Source organism: Geotrypetes seraphini, chromosome 4 (genome assembly GCF_902459505.1).
Source record: "Geotrypetes seraphini chromosome 4, aGeoSer1.1, whole genome shotgun sequence".
NCBI classification, from domain to species: Eukaryota; Metazoa; Chordata; class Amphibia; order Gymnophiona; family Dermophiidae; genus Geotrypetes; species Geotrypetes seraphini.
In genome coordinates, this window is record NC_047087.1 from 220,580,914 (window position 1) to 220,599,251 (window position 18,338).

Consider the following 18,338-nt stretch of genomic DNA (forward strand, 5'->3'; position numbering starts at 1 on the left):
AGAATAGTTTAGAATCTAGCAGCTAAAATTTAATACTAAAACATGAAGGGTCATGAATATAGACTGCGAAAATCCAAGAGAAAATTACAGTAATCTCCCCTCTCCCCCCTCCCCCCTCCCCCCATGGTGTACAGCATCTCTCTTTACCACTTCTCTTTTTGACTTCAATTCCCATATGTTGCTAACCTGTTGCATCCCACCTCTTTCTGTCACAGTTTCCTTTTCCGCTGCCTGGGCAAGACATGGCAGAGGGGAGGTTTGCAGCTTAGTAGCAGGCAGTGTAATGAAATAGCTGCCATTGTTTGAATGAGGGGGGCTATATGATTGATTGATTTATTTTAAAAATGTCTTTCCTGCCTAACACCTAAGTGGGTTACAATTGAACATGCATAATTCATCAACAGACAAACAAAAACCGCATCACACATCTTCCCTCTCTTCTGTTATCAATAGTAGAACTCATGCACAAACAGATGTTTTAAGCAATCGCCTGAATTGCTCAGTATTACAGTTGTTTTATATGATGAAAGTGAAGGGAGATAGACTCAGGAGTAATCTAAGGAAATATTTCTGTACAGAAAAGGTGACGGCCTCCAGAGAAGAGATGGTGGAAATGAGGATTGTATCTGAGTTCAAGAAGGCATAGGGCAAACACACATGGGGCCTGATTCTCCAAAGTGCGTCCCGATTTTAGGCAGCTGTAGGCGTCCTACAGCTGTTTAATCAGCCAATCGGGATGCACGTTTAAAAAAAAAATGCTCCCCAGGCAGGCCTGAAGGCGCCTCCGGGAACCTAGGGAGACCCGCAAGATGCCTAAGCTCGCCTAAGGGCCTTAGGCGGGCCTTAGGCGAACCTAGGCGGCCCTTCGCGTCTCCCTAGTAGAGGAAGAAACGCTTAAAATGTAGGCCAGCAAAATGCTGGTCTACATTGTAAGTAGACGTGGCTGCTATACTTATTGCGGCAAGGGATCTCTCTGCCTCTATAAGTATAGCGGGCCGCGGCCTGTCCGATCGCTGGCAGGAGGGTGCCCAAACCCTCCTGCCAGAAGATGCCCCCCCCGACACTACCAACTGCCCCCCCCCGACATTACTGATCTCCTTCCCACCCCGACACTACCGATCGCTGGCAGGAGGGTGCCCAATCCCTCCTGCCCAAAGACTCACCCTCCCCCCCGACACTATCAATCGCTGGCAGGAGGGTGCCCAATCCCTCCTTCCAAAAGACGCACCCTCCCTCCCCTCGGCGCTAACAACCCCCAAACCTCCACCCCACCAAACTAATCTTTTCTTAAGGCCAGACGGTTCTTGCCCGTCCAGCCGGCAGGCCCGCAACGTTGAAATGAGGCGGGCCAGCCCCTTCCCGGCCCATCCCGCCAAAGCAGGCCTTAGATTAAGTGGGGATGGGCGGACCCGCTGTGCCTAAGGCCTGATTGGTCCAGGCTTCTAGAGCCTGGGCCAATCAGGCCTTAGGCTTCGTCGGGATGGGCTGGGAAGGGGCGGGCCCGCCTCATTTCGACGAGGTGGGCCTGCCGGCTGGACAGGCAATACCCATCTGACCAAAAGAAAAGGTTAGTTTGGTGGGGTGGAGGTTTGGGGGCTGTTAGCGTGGGAGGGGGGAGGGTGCGGAGGGGGTGCGTCTTCGGGCAGGAGGGATTGGGCACCCTCCTGCCAGCGATCGGTAGTGTCGGGGGGGCGGTTGGTAGTGTCGGGGGGGGGGCATCTTCTGGCAGGAGGGTTTGGGAACCCTCCTGCCAGCGATCGGACAGGGGGCCGCGGCCCGCTACACTTATAGCGGCAGAGAGATCCCTTGCCGCGATAAATGTAGCGGGCCGTGTCTAATCTAACCCGATTCTCTAACCAGCGTCTGTAACATCGACGCCGGTTACAGAATCGGGGTTTAGTGTAGGCTGATTCTGAATAGGACAGCTCTCCCGGGCGTCCTATACAGAATCAAGGCCATGATCTCTAAGGAGGAAAGAGGGGTTGCAGAGCATAGTAGCTGATATGGGCGGGCAAACCAGACAGTTCATGAGTACTTTATCTGCCATCTTTTTATATGTTGCTATGTTTTAGGACACCACTTAGAAATGCTTGAAGTAATCAGCATTCGTTGTGCTCCTTATTTTTTATTTTTATTTTTTTAAAGTTTATTAATTTTCAAAACTTCAATAGTGCAATATAACAAATGTAACGTATAATCATACAATAAAAGCACATTCAACTTACACATGTTCATAATCAACCATTTCCCCCCCCAATGACTATTCAATAAAACACAAAAACATATATTACTGCAAAAACCTAACCCCATTCAAAATACTGATATCTTCCCACCCACCCCAAGTGTAAATATTTAAAAATCAATTTATAACAGAAATAACCCTCCCCCCACCCTTCCCTGGATATGTACCAAAATAGCAAAAACTGACTCACATTCAATAATCAATTATAATGAGGTAACATTATGCTCCTTATTACTATACAGTATATACCAGTCTCCCAGATCCACAGCGGGGCCACCACTGCAGCTCCTTGTGACTCTGGGCAAGTCACTTAACCCTCCCTTGTCCCAGGTCCCACAGTTACATTGTGAGTCTGCTGGAACAGATAAGGATACAAAAAAGAAGGCAAAAAATGTCAGTAAGGACTCTATGAGTGTGTCTATCAGCTAATCACTACTGACAAACCAAACCACACAAATATCAAATGTCAATTAAGGAGTAGGGACGCTCTCAGTGTGAGGTTATTAGCGACGGGAGAACAAACTCCAGCGCTTCCACTTACAAAGACGGAGGTGAATCACCCCGCCTGCACACCATCATCGGGCGTCCCTAGTGTGCAAAATCAACTGTGCAGAATTAATAACAATAAATAAGTCACAAACAGTGAACTAGTGAGAGAGTGAATCAAACTGAAAACCCACTCATAGAGTCCTCCCCAGCCTAATCCCCAAGATGCAAAATGAAACCACAGCCAACTTAGCTTTTAAAGCGAGCCAAATGAAGTCAATGAGAATTGCAGGAGACCAGAATAGTCATTGGATCATGATAATGGAACAGATGATGGAACAGATAAGGAAGCAGTGGCGCAGTAAGGGGAGGGGGGGCTGTCCACCACGGGCGCCCTGTTGGCGCCAGCACCTCTCCTCCTCCTCTCTGCCCCCCTGCCTCTTCCCTCTCTGCCACGCGCATGCCCCTCTTCCCTTCCCCTGCACCTCTAGTTGCTCACCACCAAGAGCAAAAACTTCAATGCTTTCATCGCGACCGCGTCGGCTCTTCCGCTGATGTCACTTCCGGATGCCGCACAAAGGAAGTGGCATCAGAGGGAGAGCTGATGGGGTTGCAAGGAGCACGCTGAAGCTGTTGCTTGCGGTGGTGAACAACCAGAGGTATGGTGAAAGGGAAGGGGGTCATGTGCGCAGCAGGGAGGATCAGGGAAGGAGCGGGGAGAGGGGGGGCAGAGACGAGGGTGCGGGAGGGGCACCACCATGATGAGCCACTATAGAGAAGTGTACTTGATTACTATTCATTGTATTGTAAACTGCTTTGGGTGAATCTATTCTTGTAAAGGTAGTTAATAAATCCCAATAAAAAACTTAAATTGGTCTTGCAGTTTTATAGAATTAAGTAGTAACTGCTTAGCATACTGTACTAAACAGGCCCTTTTATTTCACTGCTACTTAAGGAGGTTCATTTTTCAAAACTATTTTGAGAACTCTTTTGAAATATGGCTAGTTGAGCTTAGGACCCTTTTGGAAATCACTGGATGAGCTGATTTTAGCTGTGCAGAACATTTTGTACTAAAAATATACAAGACAGAAGGTCCTCCTGTGGGCATTCAGAGGTAAATCTTTCTCCAATGTGTTACTGAACAGAACAGAGACACTTAAGAAACCAAAGCTTGTATTTATATATTTGGTCCTGCAGTTTTCTTATGTTCTTGTGGTGTTGCATTGTATGCAGAGTCCAGCTTCTTGGTGGTTTTATTTAACCTTTATCTACGTATTTCTATTTTATCCCCCCTTTTGCAAAACTGTAGAGCATTTTTTAGTGCTGGCCATGGCTAAAAACCATACTACGGTTTTGTAAAAGGGGGAGAGGTTAGTTTGTGATTACATATTCCATGCTAGGCGAAGGTGTTTTCTGTGTTCTGTTTGTATGAAAGACATGGTTTTTTGTTAGCGTTGACTAGCCTTTGTTTGGCGAAATGCATCAGGCATGGTTCTTGGGAGCACCTTGAATTAACCTGATTTTAATCTCCTTATTTTCTGCCAGTCTTTTGTTTCATGTTGGATTCTTTGGTGGACTGTTTGCTTTGTTGTTTCATTGCAAGTTAACATACATGGAATGGAACGTACTAGAGGAATTACAGATTTGGTTGTTTATACATATGGGTTACAGTTGATGTAGAGTGAGGCAGTTGAGAGGCATTGTAAACTTGGTTATTAATATAGACTTATATTTCGGATACTATTACTGCTTTACAAATATTTGAACACTTATATATGCATGGAAAGGGTTCAGAGTTAAAGTCCTGGGTAAATAGGTGGGAAGGGAAGGAAGCGGGATTTGTTCAGAGATGTTTGGGGGTTGCATAGATGAAAAACTGTGCACTGGTATGCTAATCTTTGTTGGTTTTGAATTTAAAAAAAAAAAGAAATACAAGTGCATATAAAAAAGTAAATAACAAAACAGATAAATGGGGGTGGGATATGGGTGGGGTAGGGGCGGGCCAGGGCCAGGGGGGCCCAGTGTACATGGGTGCCTAGGGGCCCTCGAAGAATTAATCCTGCCCTGCTGCCTGCCATTATATTCCTGCATCGAGATTAGAGAGCCCTGATGGTCTGCATTGCTCCATCATGTTGATTTACTGGACTTTATTTATTATTTCACTTGTTTTTAAAGCTGACCTAGACCCCTCCATACCATCCAACTACCATCCAATAGCAAATATCCCTCTCCTCACCAAACTGCTCGAGTCTATCATATCTACCCAGCTCTCTTCCTACTTAGAAAGATTCTCCATCCTCTTACCTTACCAATATGGCTTCAGACCCAACTTCTGCACTGAATCCCTATTGGCCTCTCTAATCTCTAAGGTTCAGCAACTGCATTCTCTTAACAAGTTTGCTGTCCTTCTACAATTCGACCTCTCCGCAGCTTTTGACGTTGTCTACCACGACATTCTAATTTTCCAACTCTCCGAGATAGGCATTAGCTCCATAGTTCTTGATTGATTCTCCAAATTCTTGTGCTCCCGCTCTTACATGGTTAACATGAGCGGCACCTCATCCTCCCCCTGGACCCCGACTTGTGGTGTCCCACAAGGCTCACCCCTCTCCCCAATCCTCTTTAACATTTACATGTCCTCCCTGAAACTACTCCAACTATCCCCCCTTGAAACTCTTTACACTTACGCTGATGACATCCTCGTCCTCCTTGAGACCGACTCGAACCTCACTAACCTCTCCACGAACATATCCTCATGCATAAAGAACCTCCAATCCTGGGCATTCACAATGCATATGAAACTAAACGAGTCCAAAACAAAACTCCTTTGGCTCGGCCCAAAATTAGACCATCTACCTTCCTCCATCCCATTGTCCTCCGGCCCCCCATTACAGCTCGAGTTCTCAAGCAAAGTTCTGGGTGTCACCTTAGACTCTTCTCTATCCTTCAACGAACATCTCCAATCCCTGGTGAAGAAATGCTTCTTCAGCCTTCACATGCTAAGGAAAGTCAGACCCTATTTTCACCAAAAACACTTTGCAGTCCTAGTACAATCCATCATCCTCTCCAGATTGGATTATTGCAATTCTATCTACCTCAGCCTAACCAAGAAAAGCTTCCACAGACTTAAGCGGATTCAGAACGCTGCAGCTAAGCTTGTTTTCGCGAAAAGCAAATTTGATCATGTCTCACCACTCCTGTCTAAGCTCCATTGGCTCCCAGTAATCCCCAGGATCCACTTCAAATGTGTGTGTCTGGCCTACAAGATCCTACATGGCATCCTTCCTGCCGTTATCCTTCTATCCTGGAACTCCCCAACCCCTACTTCCTCCATATCCTCACAAATTTTTAAACTTCCATAAAAGGTATTTCCCATGTAGGCAAACTTGGGTCATCCCTCCCCTTTAGAATCACTGAGATCTGGAATAACCTCACCTCCCCTCTCCGAACCTCAAGCTCCCTCCAACTCTTCCGCAAACACCTAAAAACCTGGCTATTCTCAAAACTGTAACACTTCCCCCCTCTTAGGCCTCTCACCTTCCCCCTTTACACCTAACTCTTTAATCTCTCCACTGTAGTTCCTCTCTCATCTTTCTTCCTGTAAACCGTGCGAGCTCCGCATTCGTGGAGATGGTACGGTATATAAACCCAAGGTTTAGTTTAGTTTAGTTTATTTCTGTTGGGTTTTATTTAGGACTCCTTTCACTAAGGTGCGCTAGCATTTTTAGCGCCTGCAGGATATTACCGCGCGCTACGCAGCTAGAACTTAACGCCAGCTCAATGCTGGCATTAAGGTTTAGCGCGCGCGGCAATTCATCGCACGCTATTCCCCGCGTTAATGCCCTAACGTAGTTTAGTAAACGGAGCCCTTAATATTTCATCTCCCTGCTTTATTTTCATTATTTTTATTCTTATTTTATTTCGCTAGATTAGCTTAGAATGTATGCCCATCTGGGAAAGAGAGGGAAGTTTTTCTTAAGTGCCTTAAATCAATGCAACTTATATAAATTGTAATCCGCTCAGAACTATTGATGTAGTAGAATTTTTAAAATAAATAAAATAAATGAATAAACCAGGTCTTAGGCATAGTAATAGACCTCAGCTCTCAACCCCTAACCTTAGTTGCTAAGGCTGTGTTGGGCAAAATAGTGGTCAGGCCTTGACCTCTGTGGCTGACCCTTTCCACTGCCTGTACCTTATTGTGAGCAGACTTGGAGTTTATCCCCAAGGAGGTGGTGTAAAATGCATATTGGCATTCTTTTATGAGAATCCACCTGAGCCATCCCTGAGGCCTTTTCTTACATAATGCATACAATAGGCCTTATTCAAAATGTCTTTTCCCCAGTCTGTGCCAAAAGAGAAAAAATCATTATTAAATAAGTCCCAATGAAAGACGTCATGTTTGAATAAAACAGGGGATTAACAAATGTATATCACACGTACATGGGGCTGTAGCCCAAAGCACCTGCAAGCAGGAAAACTAATGATCCAGAGTTGTCATGAAAAGAGCCTGTATAAGGAAAAATGAAAGATTTACGCAAAACTCCACTCTAAATCCAATCTTAAGGGGGAAGGGGGTGTCAAGCTAAGTTGCAGTAAAAGTCATAGCACTTAATAACCCTAATTCTAGTCTATGCTACCTTTGACTATACATGCAAGTAAAATATTTAAACACTATTTAGATATACTGCTATATAACCCCATGGAAATCCCAGGATAAATTTTTTGCACTGATCTTGTTTAATTGCCATGTTGGTAGGGTTGTACTGTTTATGGCTATCCTTGAATATAAGCTCTTCTGTTAGGTCATCAGATTTGCTTTCCATGTTTTAATTGCTTTAAACCAACGGAAATATGTGCACAGCTTAGGCAACAATTTCATGAATTTAATTGCTACTTTAATCATTACTTAGCACTCCTCATTGACCCAATTTTATACGCTTTACTTATGCGTTTTATTCATGCACTTTGTTTATATGCTTTGTATATATGCTTTAATCATATATTTTATTAATGCATTTTATTTAAATATTCAATAGTATCAAAAGTTTCCATTTTCAAATATGCTTATCTATGCATTCTGGCACAGATTCTGTAAAGTGCGCCTAACTTTAGGCGTGCTTTAGGCATCCGATTTAAGTGGATAATGAGCAATTTAAGGGTCTTAACAAGCGTTAATTGGAACTGAGATGGACTTAGGCGTCCTTTAGGCGTCCTTCGAGCACAGACGCAAGATAGATGTCTAAGTTTGTTGATGTGGGCGTAACATGGGCGTGGTTAAGGATAGGCACCACATAGACGCTAGTTAGGCGACAGAGGGCGTCTAAACAGAGTGGAAAATGTAGGCGTAGGAAAAATTGTAGTTTTTGCTTCATTTCAATGGAGCGTATGTTAGGCTTAAGTTAGGCATACGTTAGCCATAAGTTAAGCTTAAGTTAGGCTTAATTGAGGCTTAAGATAGGCATAAGTTAGGTTTAAGTTAGGCTTAAGTTAGGCTTAAGTTAGGCATAAGTTAGGCATAAGATAAGCTTAAGTTAGGCTTATGTTAGGCTTAAGATAGGCATAAGTTAGGCTTATGTTAGGCTTAATATAGGCATAAGTTAGGCTTAAGTTAGGCATAAGTTAAGCATAAGTTAGGCATAAGTTAGGCTTAAGTTAGGCTTAAGTTAGGCTTAAGTTAGGCATAAGTTAGGTATAAGTTAGGCATAAGTTAAGCTTAAGTTAGACATAAGTTAGGCATAAGATAAGCTTAAGTTAGGCTTATGTTAGGCTTAAGATAGGCTAAAGTTAGGCTTAAGTTAGGCTTAAGATAGGCTTAAGTTAGGCTTATGATAGGCTTAAGATAGGCTAAAGTTAGGCTTATCAAGCACTTAATTGGCAGTAATTAGGAGTTACATTCAGATCTACCTTACACTTCATTCTGTAACATGCGCATCTAAATTTTATAGCATGTGACTCCAAAAGGGGTGTGGCCAAGGGAGGAGATTTCCCATAAAGTAGGCATGATGTTATGGCATACCTGCATTTGTACACCTAACTGCCATCAGTTGGGCGCAAACATCTGCACCAGCCTTTAGCTGGCACAATTGCTTGTGCTCAAACTTAGGCGTGAAATGTGCCTAACCTATTATTTTGTAAAGGTTGTCCCACACAAATCACCTTTTACAGATTACTAGCTTATCCCCCTTCCCCTTTTACAAAACCACAGAAGTGGTTTCTGGTGCAGGCTGTAATGCTGAACGCTCTGCTCCTAACGCTCATAGGAACTCTATGAGTGTCGGGAGCAGCACAGAGCATTTGGTGCACTGACCTGAGCTAAAAACTGCTTCTGCAGTTTTGTAAAGGGAGGGGGGTGGAGGTTTAACATGGATCATCCTGGTGCCTAACTGTGGGCCCCATTTATTGAATTTCCTTCTACATGGACAGTGCAGGGGTGGTCTGGGGGTAGAGCTGGAAGTTATCTAGAAACTGCCTATATTTAATGTCCATACCTGGATAACTCAGGGTAAGTTATATCCTAACTTGCTCAAATAGCCAGCTGGGTACTGGCATAGAGTTTTGGTGGTACCTGGTTAGCTTTCATTAGCTTTCAAATACCCATATATTCAGCAGATGTAGCAAGATACAGCCCGATGCTGGATATATATATATAAACTCAAGGCAGCCAGCATTTAAAAAGACACTCAGGCCCATATTTTATAAACAGTGCCTTAAGTTAGGTGCCCTACTGGTGCTTAACTTAAGTGGAACATGCCATTAAAAACCAAATAAATGAATATATGAATACTTGTTAGGATATACATATCTTGTCTCTATCTCTGCCTCTGTAGCAGCGATAAGGTACTTTCTTTTAGGTGCCGGTAGGTGCCTATATATACCTACCGGTAGGTGCCTACCGGTAGGTGCCTATATACACCTACCGGCACCTAAAAGAAAGTACCTTATCGCGGCTACAGAGGCATTTTACGACACCTAATGCCACTGTGGGCGTGGCTAAGGCTGGACATGGCATTAAGCATCATAAAGCACCTCCGTAGCCATGATTCACAAGAAAGGTAGGTGCCAGAAATGTACTGTATTTTTCGCTCCATAAGACGCACTGGACCATAAGACGCACCCTAGATTTAGAGTAGGAAAACAAGAAAAAAACCAAATTGTGCACCCAGCCTCCATCACTCTCTGCCAGGCTCTGCACCCAATCCCACACTCCTTGCCAGGCTCTGCACCCAACCGCCATACTCCCTGCTAGGCTCTGCACCTTGTCCCCCCTCCCTGCCAGGCTCTATATTCTGTCCCACCGCCCTGCCCTGCACCCTCTCCCCATCTGCTCCTTGCACAGTCCTATCTTCCTTGCAGTTACACTAATCCTCTCTTTCATCCCATTTTCAACGTGTACTTTCAACTCCATCACCCCACTGCCTTCCTGAATCCCTCCATCACCATTCTCTCTTTGTGCTTCCCTATTTCTTGTTACATCCTCTACACAACAAACGCATCCTATCTCCTTACTATACCATCTTCGCCCCATCACTGAAATGACCTAGCCACGTTTTTGTGCCCCCACCTTTCATTTCGTGCTGAGCCCGTCCCCTCCAGCACAGTGGAGCAACCACGAACAGGCACATGCAGACAACTTATCACACAGTGCGCTCCATGCCGCATTCTCATCCGGGCTTTGTTTCCAACAGCTGCACTCTTCCAGAAAGGTTGGGTATAACAATAAAAGAAGCCTTTAAATTTCCCCGGTATACGCAGTATATGGGCCATCAGGAGTATGCTGCCTGCGCTGCTGCCTGGGCCCACCCCGCTTTCTGAATGGCTGCAGTCAGTTCTCGCGAGTCCCGCGAGAACTGACACAGCCATTCAGAAAGCGGGATGGGCCCAGGTAGCAGCCCAGACAGCGCGCTCCTGCCAGCCCATATACTGCGTATACCGGGGAAATTAAAAGGCTTCGGGGGTGTTTAAAAAGGTACTGTGGGGCGGGGAATGTTTTAAAGGAAGAGCCAGCGGGGGGTGTTTTAAAGAAAGGGCCGGCGGGCGGGCGGTGTTATTAAAGGCTACCGGGAGGGGGAGTCATCTTCGCTCCATAAGATGCACCTACTTTTCCACCCCCTTTTTGGGGGTGGAAAAAGTGCGTCTTATGGACCGAAAAATAAGGTAGACCTTGAAAACCCTGGCCTACATTTCCGGTTCTTATCTTTTATGAAGTTGCAGTTCTATAAATGGCGCCTTTCTGTGATTGACAAATAATTGGCAGTTTTTTTTTTCAGTGGCTGAAGACGACAGCGCTGCTTATAGAATCTGGGCCCCACTTTATATTACATCTTTGTTTTGGATGTTGTGCAATAGTGAAAAACAAATGTTATGTCAACCAAAAAACAGGATTCTTCTAGGCCGGGGTAGGCAATTCCGGTCCTCGAGAGCCACAGGCAGGCCAGGTTTTCAGGATATCCATAATGAATATGTATGAGACGGATTTGCATGCATTGCCTCTTTGAGATGCAAATCTATCTCATGCATATTTTTAAGGTAACTTTTGTTTTCATCCTCACTGAATACTTGTTAGGATATACATATCTTGTCTCTATCTCTGTCTTTCCTACCTTCAATGGAGTTCCTTTCATTAATCAATTGTTGCATTGTAAACCGCTTAGGTCAGTAAAATGCTGGAGCGGTATATGAAATCTTAACATAAACATATTCTTCCCTTTTATTATAAAGTAAATAACAACTTGATAAGGGCTGAACTTATATTGCTACTCAGTCTGTCTTACAATATCTGTTTTAAAAATGCATTTCACATTCCCTTTTATTATGTTACCATATGGAAAAAGTAAATATGCAGATTTTTTTTCCCTTTGTAAGTCATGAAAGATTTCATACTATAAAAGCAAACATGACAGACATTTTTCATACCATATGATATTAAACGCTATAAGTTATATTGTGCTAAGGGAGATGTAGCTGAGCAATCGACTGTGTAATATTGTTTTATAGTGATCAATTGGGATATGTCTAGCAAAATCTTATCTTTAATTCTGAGTTCATTTTAGACTTTTCACCCCTAATTTAATTTTTTTTTTTTGGTTTGTTTCACACATTCATAATGCTAACTTTTTAACCTGCAGAGGTCCTTTTTGAAGACCCAGATGCACCAAAAACATGACAGAAGAGACACCCAAGCTGTAAGCAGCAAAACATTTCTGAAAAGTGTTCAGTGAGAAGGAAAAAAAAAATAAATTTTTGTTAATATTGAGGTCTGCAAAAATAAAAGGATCATTGATTTTCACCAGGAATAGATGGAGCCTCACATTTCCACTTCTAAAATGTCTGAGCAAGTGATTTTGCAGGTTTTGCAAACTTTTTAAATTCTCTGAACTCTGACTGTGCTAAAGATATAATCACAAAGTTCATAAATGGTGAATGAATCATCTGAACGCAGATCTGAACAGATCTGAACGCCTCTGAATTTTGAAAATCCAAACCATGTTTAGCTTAAAAAGGATATAATTGAAACCTCTTCCCCACTTCTGGTTGTATGTTCCCTTTGCAATTGCTAATAAAGACATTACAAAAAAAAAAAAAGAAACCCGGAACTAAACAATGAGATAAAACTCATATATAAAAATATATTATAGAATTTGGCTACCACTTATACTTTTGGATACCCAGATATTCTAATCCTAAAAAAAACACACACCACATAAAATCAGATGAAGTAAGGCAGACTGCACCCTCTTCATCAGCGGTTTGTGATTTAGGTGGGTTTTTAGCATGCAAAAAAACAAAACCTTCAGATTCATAAACCCATTGTTCAGAAACACTGAGACATAAAATTGTTTACTGTAAAATCCTGTCACTTATCAGGAGACAGGTGCAGAGAAAGTGGCTTTTACATTCTCTGTTTCATTTACATGGTGACGGGTTAGGTACATTCTAGTTTCTAAGTAGGATAAAGTTCATTTTAACTGGATTTGCTAATATCAAAAACATACCACCACATACTCCATGTTCAACTCACAGTCAAAATAGGAATTAATGTCACCCATCAATACTGATATTGGACTACACCACTGAGAATGAACTCAATAATAAATACTTAACAGAGTATTACTAATACACTTATGACACAATTCTTTATCCTTACAGATTGATGGCCATACAATTTCAGCATTAAACAACACAAATTATAATTATGGGAAGCTTCTCTGAACAGTATAATTAAAATATGAATTTATGTGCTGTTTTTCACTTTCATCCAAAACTGACTGGCTGAGCATGTTGCAAAAGACTGATTTGGAAATACATTAAATAATCTCTTCTGGTGACCAATTTTTATGCACAATCTTTGCGATACCTCCAAAGAAAAATGTCAAGAATGAATGATTCTATAACTATTGCTAAGAAACTGAGGTCCAGTGATCTGCCCAAGATTGTGCAAAGTCAGTAGGAGAGTAAAACAAACTATTTGGGAACTCTTTGGGCTGGAACATCATCGTTCTAGGATGTTCTTAGTCGCTGGGCCTGTTTTGCGGAACGATTTTCCTTTGTCTCTTTGACAAATGTCTTTATTTTCACAGTTTAGCAAGGGTGTGTAAACTTTTTTTTTTTAAGAAATCTTTTGGTTGAGACTATTGGGTTGTTGACTAAATTTATTTGTTATTCTTGTTTTTTTGTTATTTATTTGTTATTCTTGTTTTTTAAATGATTATTATTATGTACATTAGATTGTAATCCATGTAGATTTGTGCTATATGTGGGCTATAAAATTGATACAGTAAATAAATAACCCCTGGCTACTTGGCTGATAGTTCAGTGCCCTAACCTATAGACTACACACCATCTCACTATATTTGGGATTTAAACAAATGCATTAACAAGTCTAATAAAATAGGGGTGCACAATCCTGCTGGTAGCTACAAGACTGGCTTTCCAGGTCACCTTCTTATGCAAATTAACTGGATTTGTCAATATATAAAATGAACATTCACCATGAGAATCCTGAAACTTGTCTGCACTTCTGTAACTATTATTTTCTAAAAGGAAAAGCTTTCACCCCACAATACTGTGAAATAAAGGAAATGGGCAAGAATCTTCTTTAAAACTATTTAGCTTTAGCAATTCCAAAACCCCCCCCCAAAAAACCAAAGCAAATCTATTTACTTTTCAATGGTGTTTTATCAACCATTTGTGTAGCCAAAAAAAAAAAAAGTAAAACGTAACTAAAAATACTGTAATAAATGACAATATTTTTAAACAGCAAAAAAGGAAATAAGAACAAATATAGGCTGTTTGGGAAATGAAATATTTTTAGTGGTACTTGAAAACACAGACAAGGAGAGAGAGAGAGAGATGTTTCATAAATACAGTAATACAATGCATCCTGGAATCTTAATTTAATCACAGTCAACTGACTTATTATGGGATATATCTTGATCCCTGGCCAAACTCTTACTAATAGCAGCAAGATCAGCACAAAACTACTGATAAATACATTAGAATAGACAATGCTAGTTGTAATAGTACTTTAGATGAATTCATGACTTATTTTGCAATAGTTTTTGCATAAAAGTTAATAGTGGCGTGTGTTGTCCATTATGATTGCCACTGGTCTTGTTGGTATATTACCATGAGGTTCTGAGTTCTCTGTCGAGGACGGGATATAAATCTAAATAAATAAATGCTAGCTTTAGAGCATCAGTGAAAGAGAAGTCTGGCGGTCTAACTTCCCTGGCTAAGAAGTAAGAACGCTCAGGGTGAAAGCCTGCTTGCTCCCACTGATGCTTCTTCTTGTGACCTGAGCAAGTCACTTCACCTCATAGATGCTAACTGTTCAAAACGATTTCTAGTGCATAAATTGCCTCTGCTTGCCCCCTCTCTGGACATAAATGAAGGGCTTTTCTCAATGCTGGGAATACAGTGCACCCTTGGCTCCTAGGCTCAACCCTTCATTGCATCAGGAACAAACTTTGCCTTCTAGGACACCTATTATGCCTTTAACTTAAGTTTGGAAAATATTTAAAAAACAGTAAAATTCAAGGTTTTGTAAGAGCTTGCTATAGTAATATTTCATGTACTTTAGTACTGTATTGTTCAATACTGCCCATGAACTGACCAAACACCCTGTCACATAAATTCTTAAAAAGCAAATAAACTAGGTGAGTTTTTCAACAAGAAAAATTGGATTAAAACAGGCTAGGTGCATTGAAATTGTAAAAAATAGGTTAGTTTTAATATGGAGAACGGATTTTTTTTTTTTTAATTTATATGTTCCATTAACTTGAAATACTGTAAGCAGTAATGTTTTAGATGGGTTTCTTTAAATACTAACTCTAATTTTGCCCTATTTCTAGCTTATCGGTAATATTCTGAGAATCAAGCAGGGTTTTACACAACTGGAATGTTGCCCAACCTCCCGGCTAGCAAACAAATCCTTAGAAATAACTACATTAAAAAAAAAAATGCATGTGATATTTTCTTTCGCCAGTATTTTAAAGTAACAGAAGGATGCACTGTAAGGTTACTACATTTATTAGTTTTATACAAGAACAAATGCCAAATACAAAACTTGCAATTAATTGATGGCAACAAAAAGGAGAACTGCCAACATAAAAGTCCTCATAGAAAGGACAAGAAAATAAATCATACATAAATGCAAAGCTGGAGCAGCTGGTCCTCAGATTGATTACATTGCTTAATCATTTCAACGGAAATATTTGCATATTTTATTTCACCCTCTTGTGGTTCACGATAGTGTGACAAGGTATGTTATTAAAAAAAAAAAAAAAGCCCCCCCCCCCCACACACTTTAATTTGTTCACCTGTTCATCCGTCTGCCTTAGCAAACACAGGCACACGGGAGATAAGAGACATAGAAAAGGGTTTGTTGTTTTTTTCTGTTTGTGCCTTAAACAGCTGCAGAAAACTGCGTCCCAGCTAGTAGGTTTTTTTCAAAATCCTTTAACGAAATATTATTTCTGAAGCAAACAACAAACTTTTCAGGCGCCACAGATTTAAGACCCCCCTCCCCCCCTTATTAATATGGAAGCATGCCCTAGACTTTAAAAATATGTACATACTTTCTTATTTAGTTTTAATTCGCCATCTGTAATGTTCCAAAGCTAAAAAGTAAACTAAAACACAAGACACCAGACAGAACTTCTCCAATGAATAAAACTCCCACAACGCTTACCTTCGGAGAAGAGGAGCAAAGATGCTGCCCACCTTAGGAAGGGCATCCTCAGCAGTAATCCTTACCCGTGTGTTGGTTTGTTTTTACCCCCAGAGCTTAGAAGCAGAAACTACTTCTTTGCCCCCCGGGTGGGTATTATTGTTTTCAGTATATATTTTTTTAAATGGGTGATTGAGAATTTACATGTAATTCCTCAGTCCGGCTGATCCATGGTCTGTCATCGCTGCCTGTTCTCTCTCTCTCTCTTCCGCCTGCTAGTGCTACAGTGATGCTGAATGATAGCGAGGGGAGGGAGGGAGCGCGTGAAGGGGGAACCTGTTCTGATCTGATGCTGAGCGCGCGCTCCGTTTCCAAGGACCTCCTGGTGGCGTCTTTTCAACTCAGATATGCGGCTGCCCGGCGAAGGTTTGAAAGCGTCGATGCGGTTGTTGCCGTTGCTCTTTTCATCACCTCATCGCAACAGCGCGCTATTTTTGGTGCAGTTTGGCTATTGTTCTTGTTTCGCGGAAACAAGTTCAGTTTTAAAATGCCAAGGTGCCGAACTGATCAGAGAAGAGGGCGAACAGCCTGGAGAATCGAAGACCTTCGGAGGATGAGAAATCTGCCTCTTACACGTGGGCAGTCAGGTTGCTTAAAAGCTGCCACTGGTCCCCTCTAGACTGCTTAGAAGAGATGGAAAGGTTTTCCTTGATGTCTTAGTTAGCCCTAATTGGGTTGCATTTTCTAGGTCAAGTGACTGATATCTTTCCACCGTTTTTTAAATTCCCGTTTTCTTTCTTGCAGAGGCTCCTGTGGGTGAGGGTAGAGGCTCGTAGAGTACTTGTCAGGCACTTTCTAGCCCGTTTGGCTACTGTAAAGCTGCTGAAATGACTAGCTTGGGAAAGTAGTATTACCACAGATCGCTGGTCCTGAAGGAGCTGAGGTTTCCTAAAGAATCTGGTTAGTGCTGAAAGGTCTCGTCCCCTCCTGATGGAGCTGTGACGAAATCGTCCAAGCAGCAAATGGACACTCAGCTACACCCGGATTAATTAATAAACTGCAGCTAGAGAGGCAAGGGGTGGGGGTGTGCAGGAAGAGAAAAACAATACCATTCTAATGCTCACCACAGAAGATAGGAATAACATGCCAGGGAGCACACACGCAGGCATAAGTGCATGAAGAAATCCAACTGGAGCTTAAATCCAAACTGTCAAAGCTGGAAATGAAGGCAGCTGATTGAAATATAAGGACACTTCTGAAAAGGAACCGATAAAAACGTCCATAGCTGGTTAAGAATATATTAAAACAAAATTCTGCTAAAGACTAAAAAAAATGAGTACTACTTTTTAAGCCTGCCATAACCATTGTATGATCTTAAAACCCTTTCTAATAAAAATGATTACAACCCCCTTCCCCCCCACAACAGAAAACACTGGTAGAGTTGAAAAACAGAGCAGTGTGTCAAAAAATATATCCTTTTTTTCTAAGCAAGTAGAGATTCTGCTGCTGCTGTTTTTTCACTCCCTTTTCAGTTTTTTTTTTTTTTTTTCACAGTAGCTAAAGCTGATGTCACCATCCATACAAGAAAGCGATGAGGTCAGTATTTTATGTGGAGAAAAAAAAAAAAGTCAGCAAAGCAAAATCAGAATCCCGCGCTAAAAAGGAGTGAGAGGGAAAAGGGTCCTACCAACGAATGCAAAATAATGAAATGAGCTTTTCAATACAGTATATGGAATTAAAACACCCTCCCCGAATACATTACATTTCTTGAATTATTAATCAACAGGAGGGTGAAAGAGTTTGTTCTGCTCTATGCCACTGTCTCTCTTCTGTCTAAAAGAGAGATCACATATACTGTACTTGTACCTGGCAAACAACCAAAGTACACAGCTTGCAGCATCCATGGTACTTATTACTGAAATGCCACTTTTAAACCACAAGTGAAGAACATTTAACAACAAGGGCACAGCAGTCAATACCAAGATGGGCATGAACAGCTAAAAAGCCATTTGGAGAACAAATGGTTTAAAAAGATCTGCAAAACATTTTCAACTCCTGGGAGCCTCTAAGCTACATACTTATAATAAAACCAGCCCCTTCAGTCCCAAGATATCAGTGGAAAGATTGTGCTTGGAGATTGCCGGCCTAACTTTCCTGCTTCAGATCAAAGAAGCAGATTGGAGAATGCTGGTGCATACATTTAATGTACTTGTAATAAAGAGGTCAAAGGTTAAATGAAAAAGGCCTCCAAAGGGAAAAGGGTGGGTAGAATGAAATTGTACAACCGATGCACCTGTACTGTATTTAAGTCTCAAGAATAAATGCATGGGCAACAGTTCAGGGGTATTACACAATTTCTCCTTGTTCTAAATAGTTTTACATATGGAAAGTATATTAGTTCCTGTCCATTAGAACAGTCTGCTGTAAATGAAGAAAACA

At 41.7% G+C, this 18,338-nt stretch overlaps 1 protein-coding gene across 1 annotated transcript in view; it reads right to left on the reverse strand.

Moving 5' to 3' along the window:
• The window catches only part of RET (ret proto-oncogene), a 255,342-nt gene extending 239,347 nt beyond the window's left edge, over window positions 1-15,995 (reverse strand). Inside the window, exon 1 of the mRNA XM_033943472.1 lies at window positions 15,921-15,995. Within this exon, the coding sequence (XP_033799363.1) occupies window positions 15,921-15,966 (46 nt within the window). The 5' untranslated portion in view covers window positions 15,967-15,995. The remainder of the gene's footprint in view (window positions 1-15,920) is intronic.
• Between the last annotated feature and the right edge of the window lie 2,343 nt (window positions 15,996-18,338).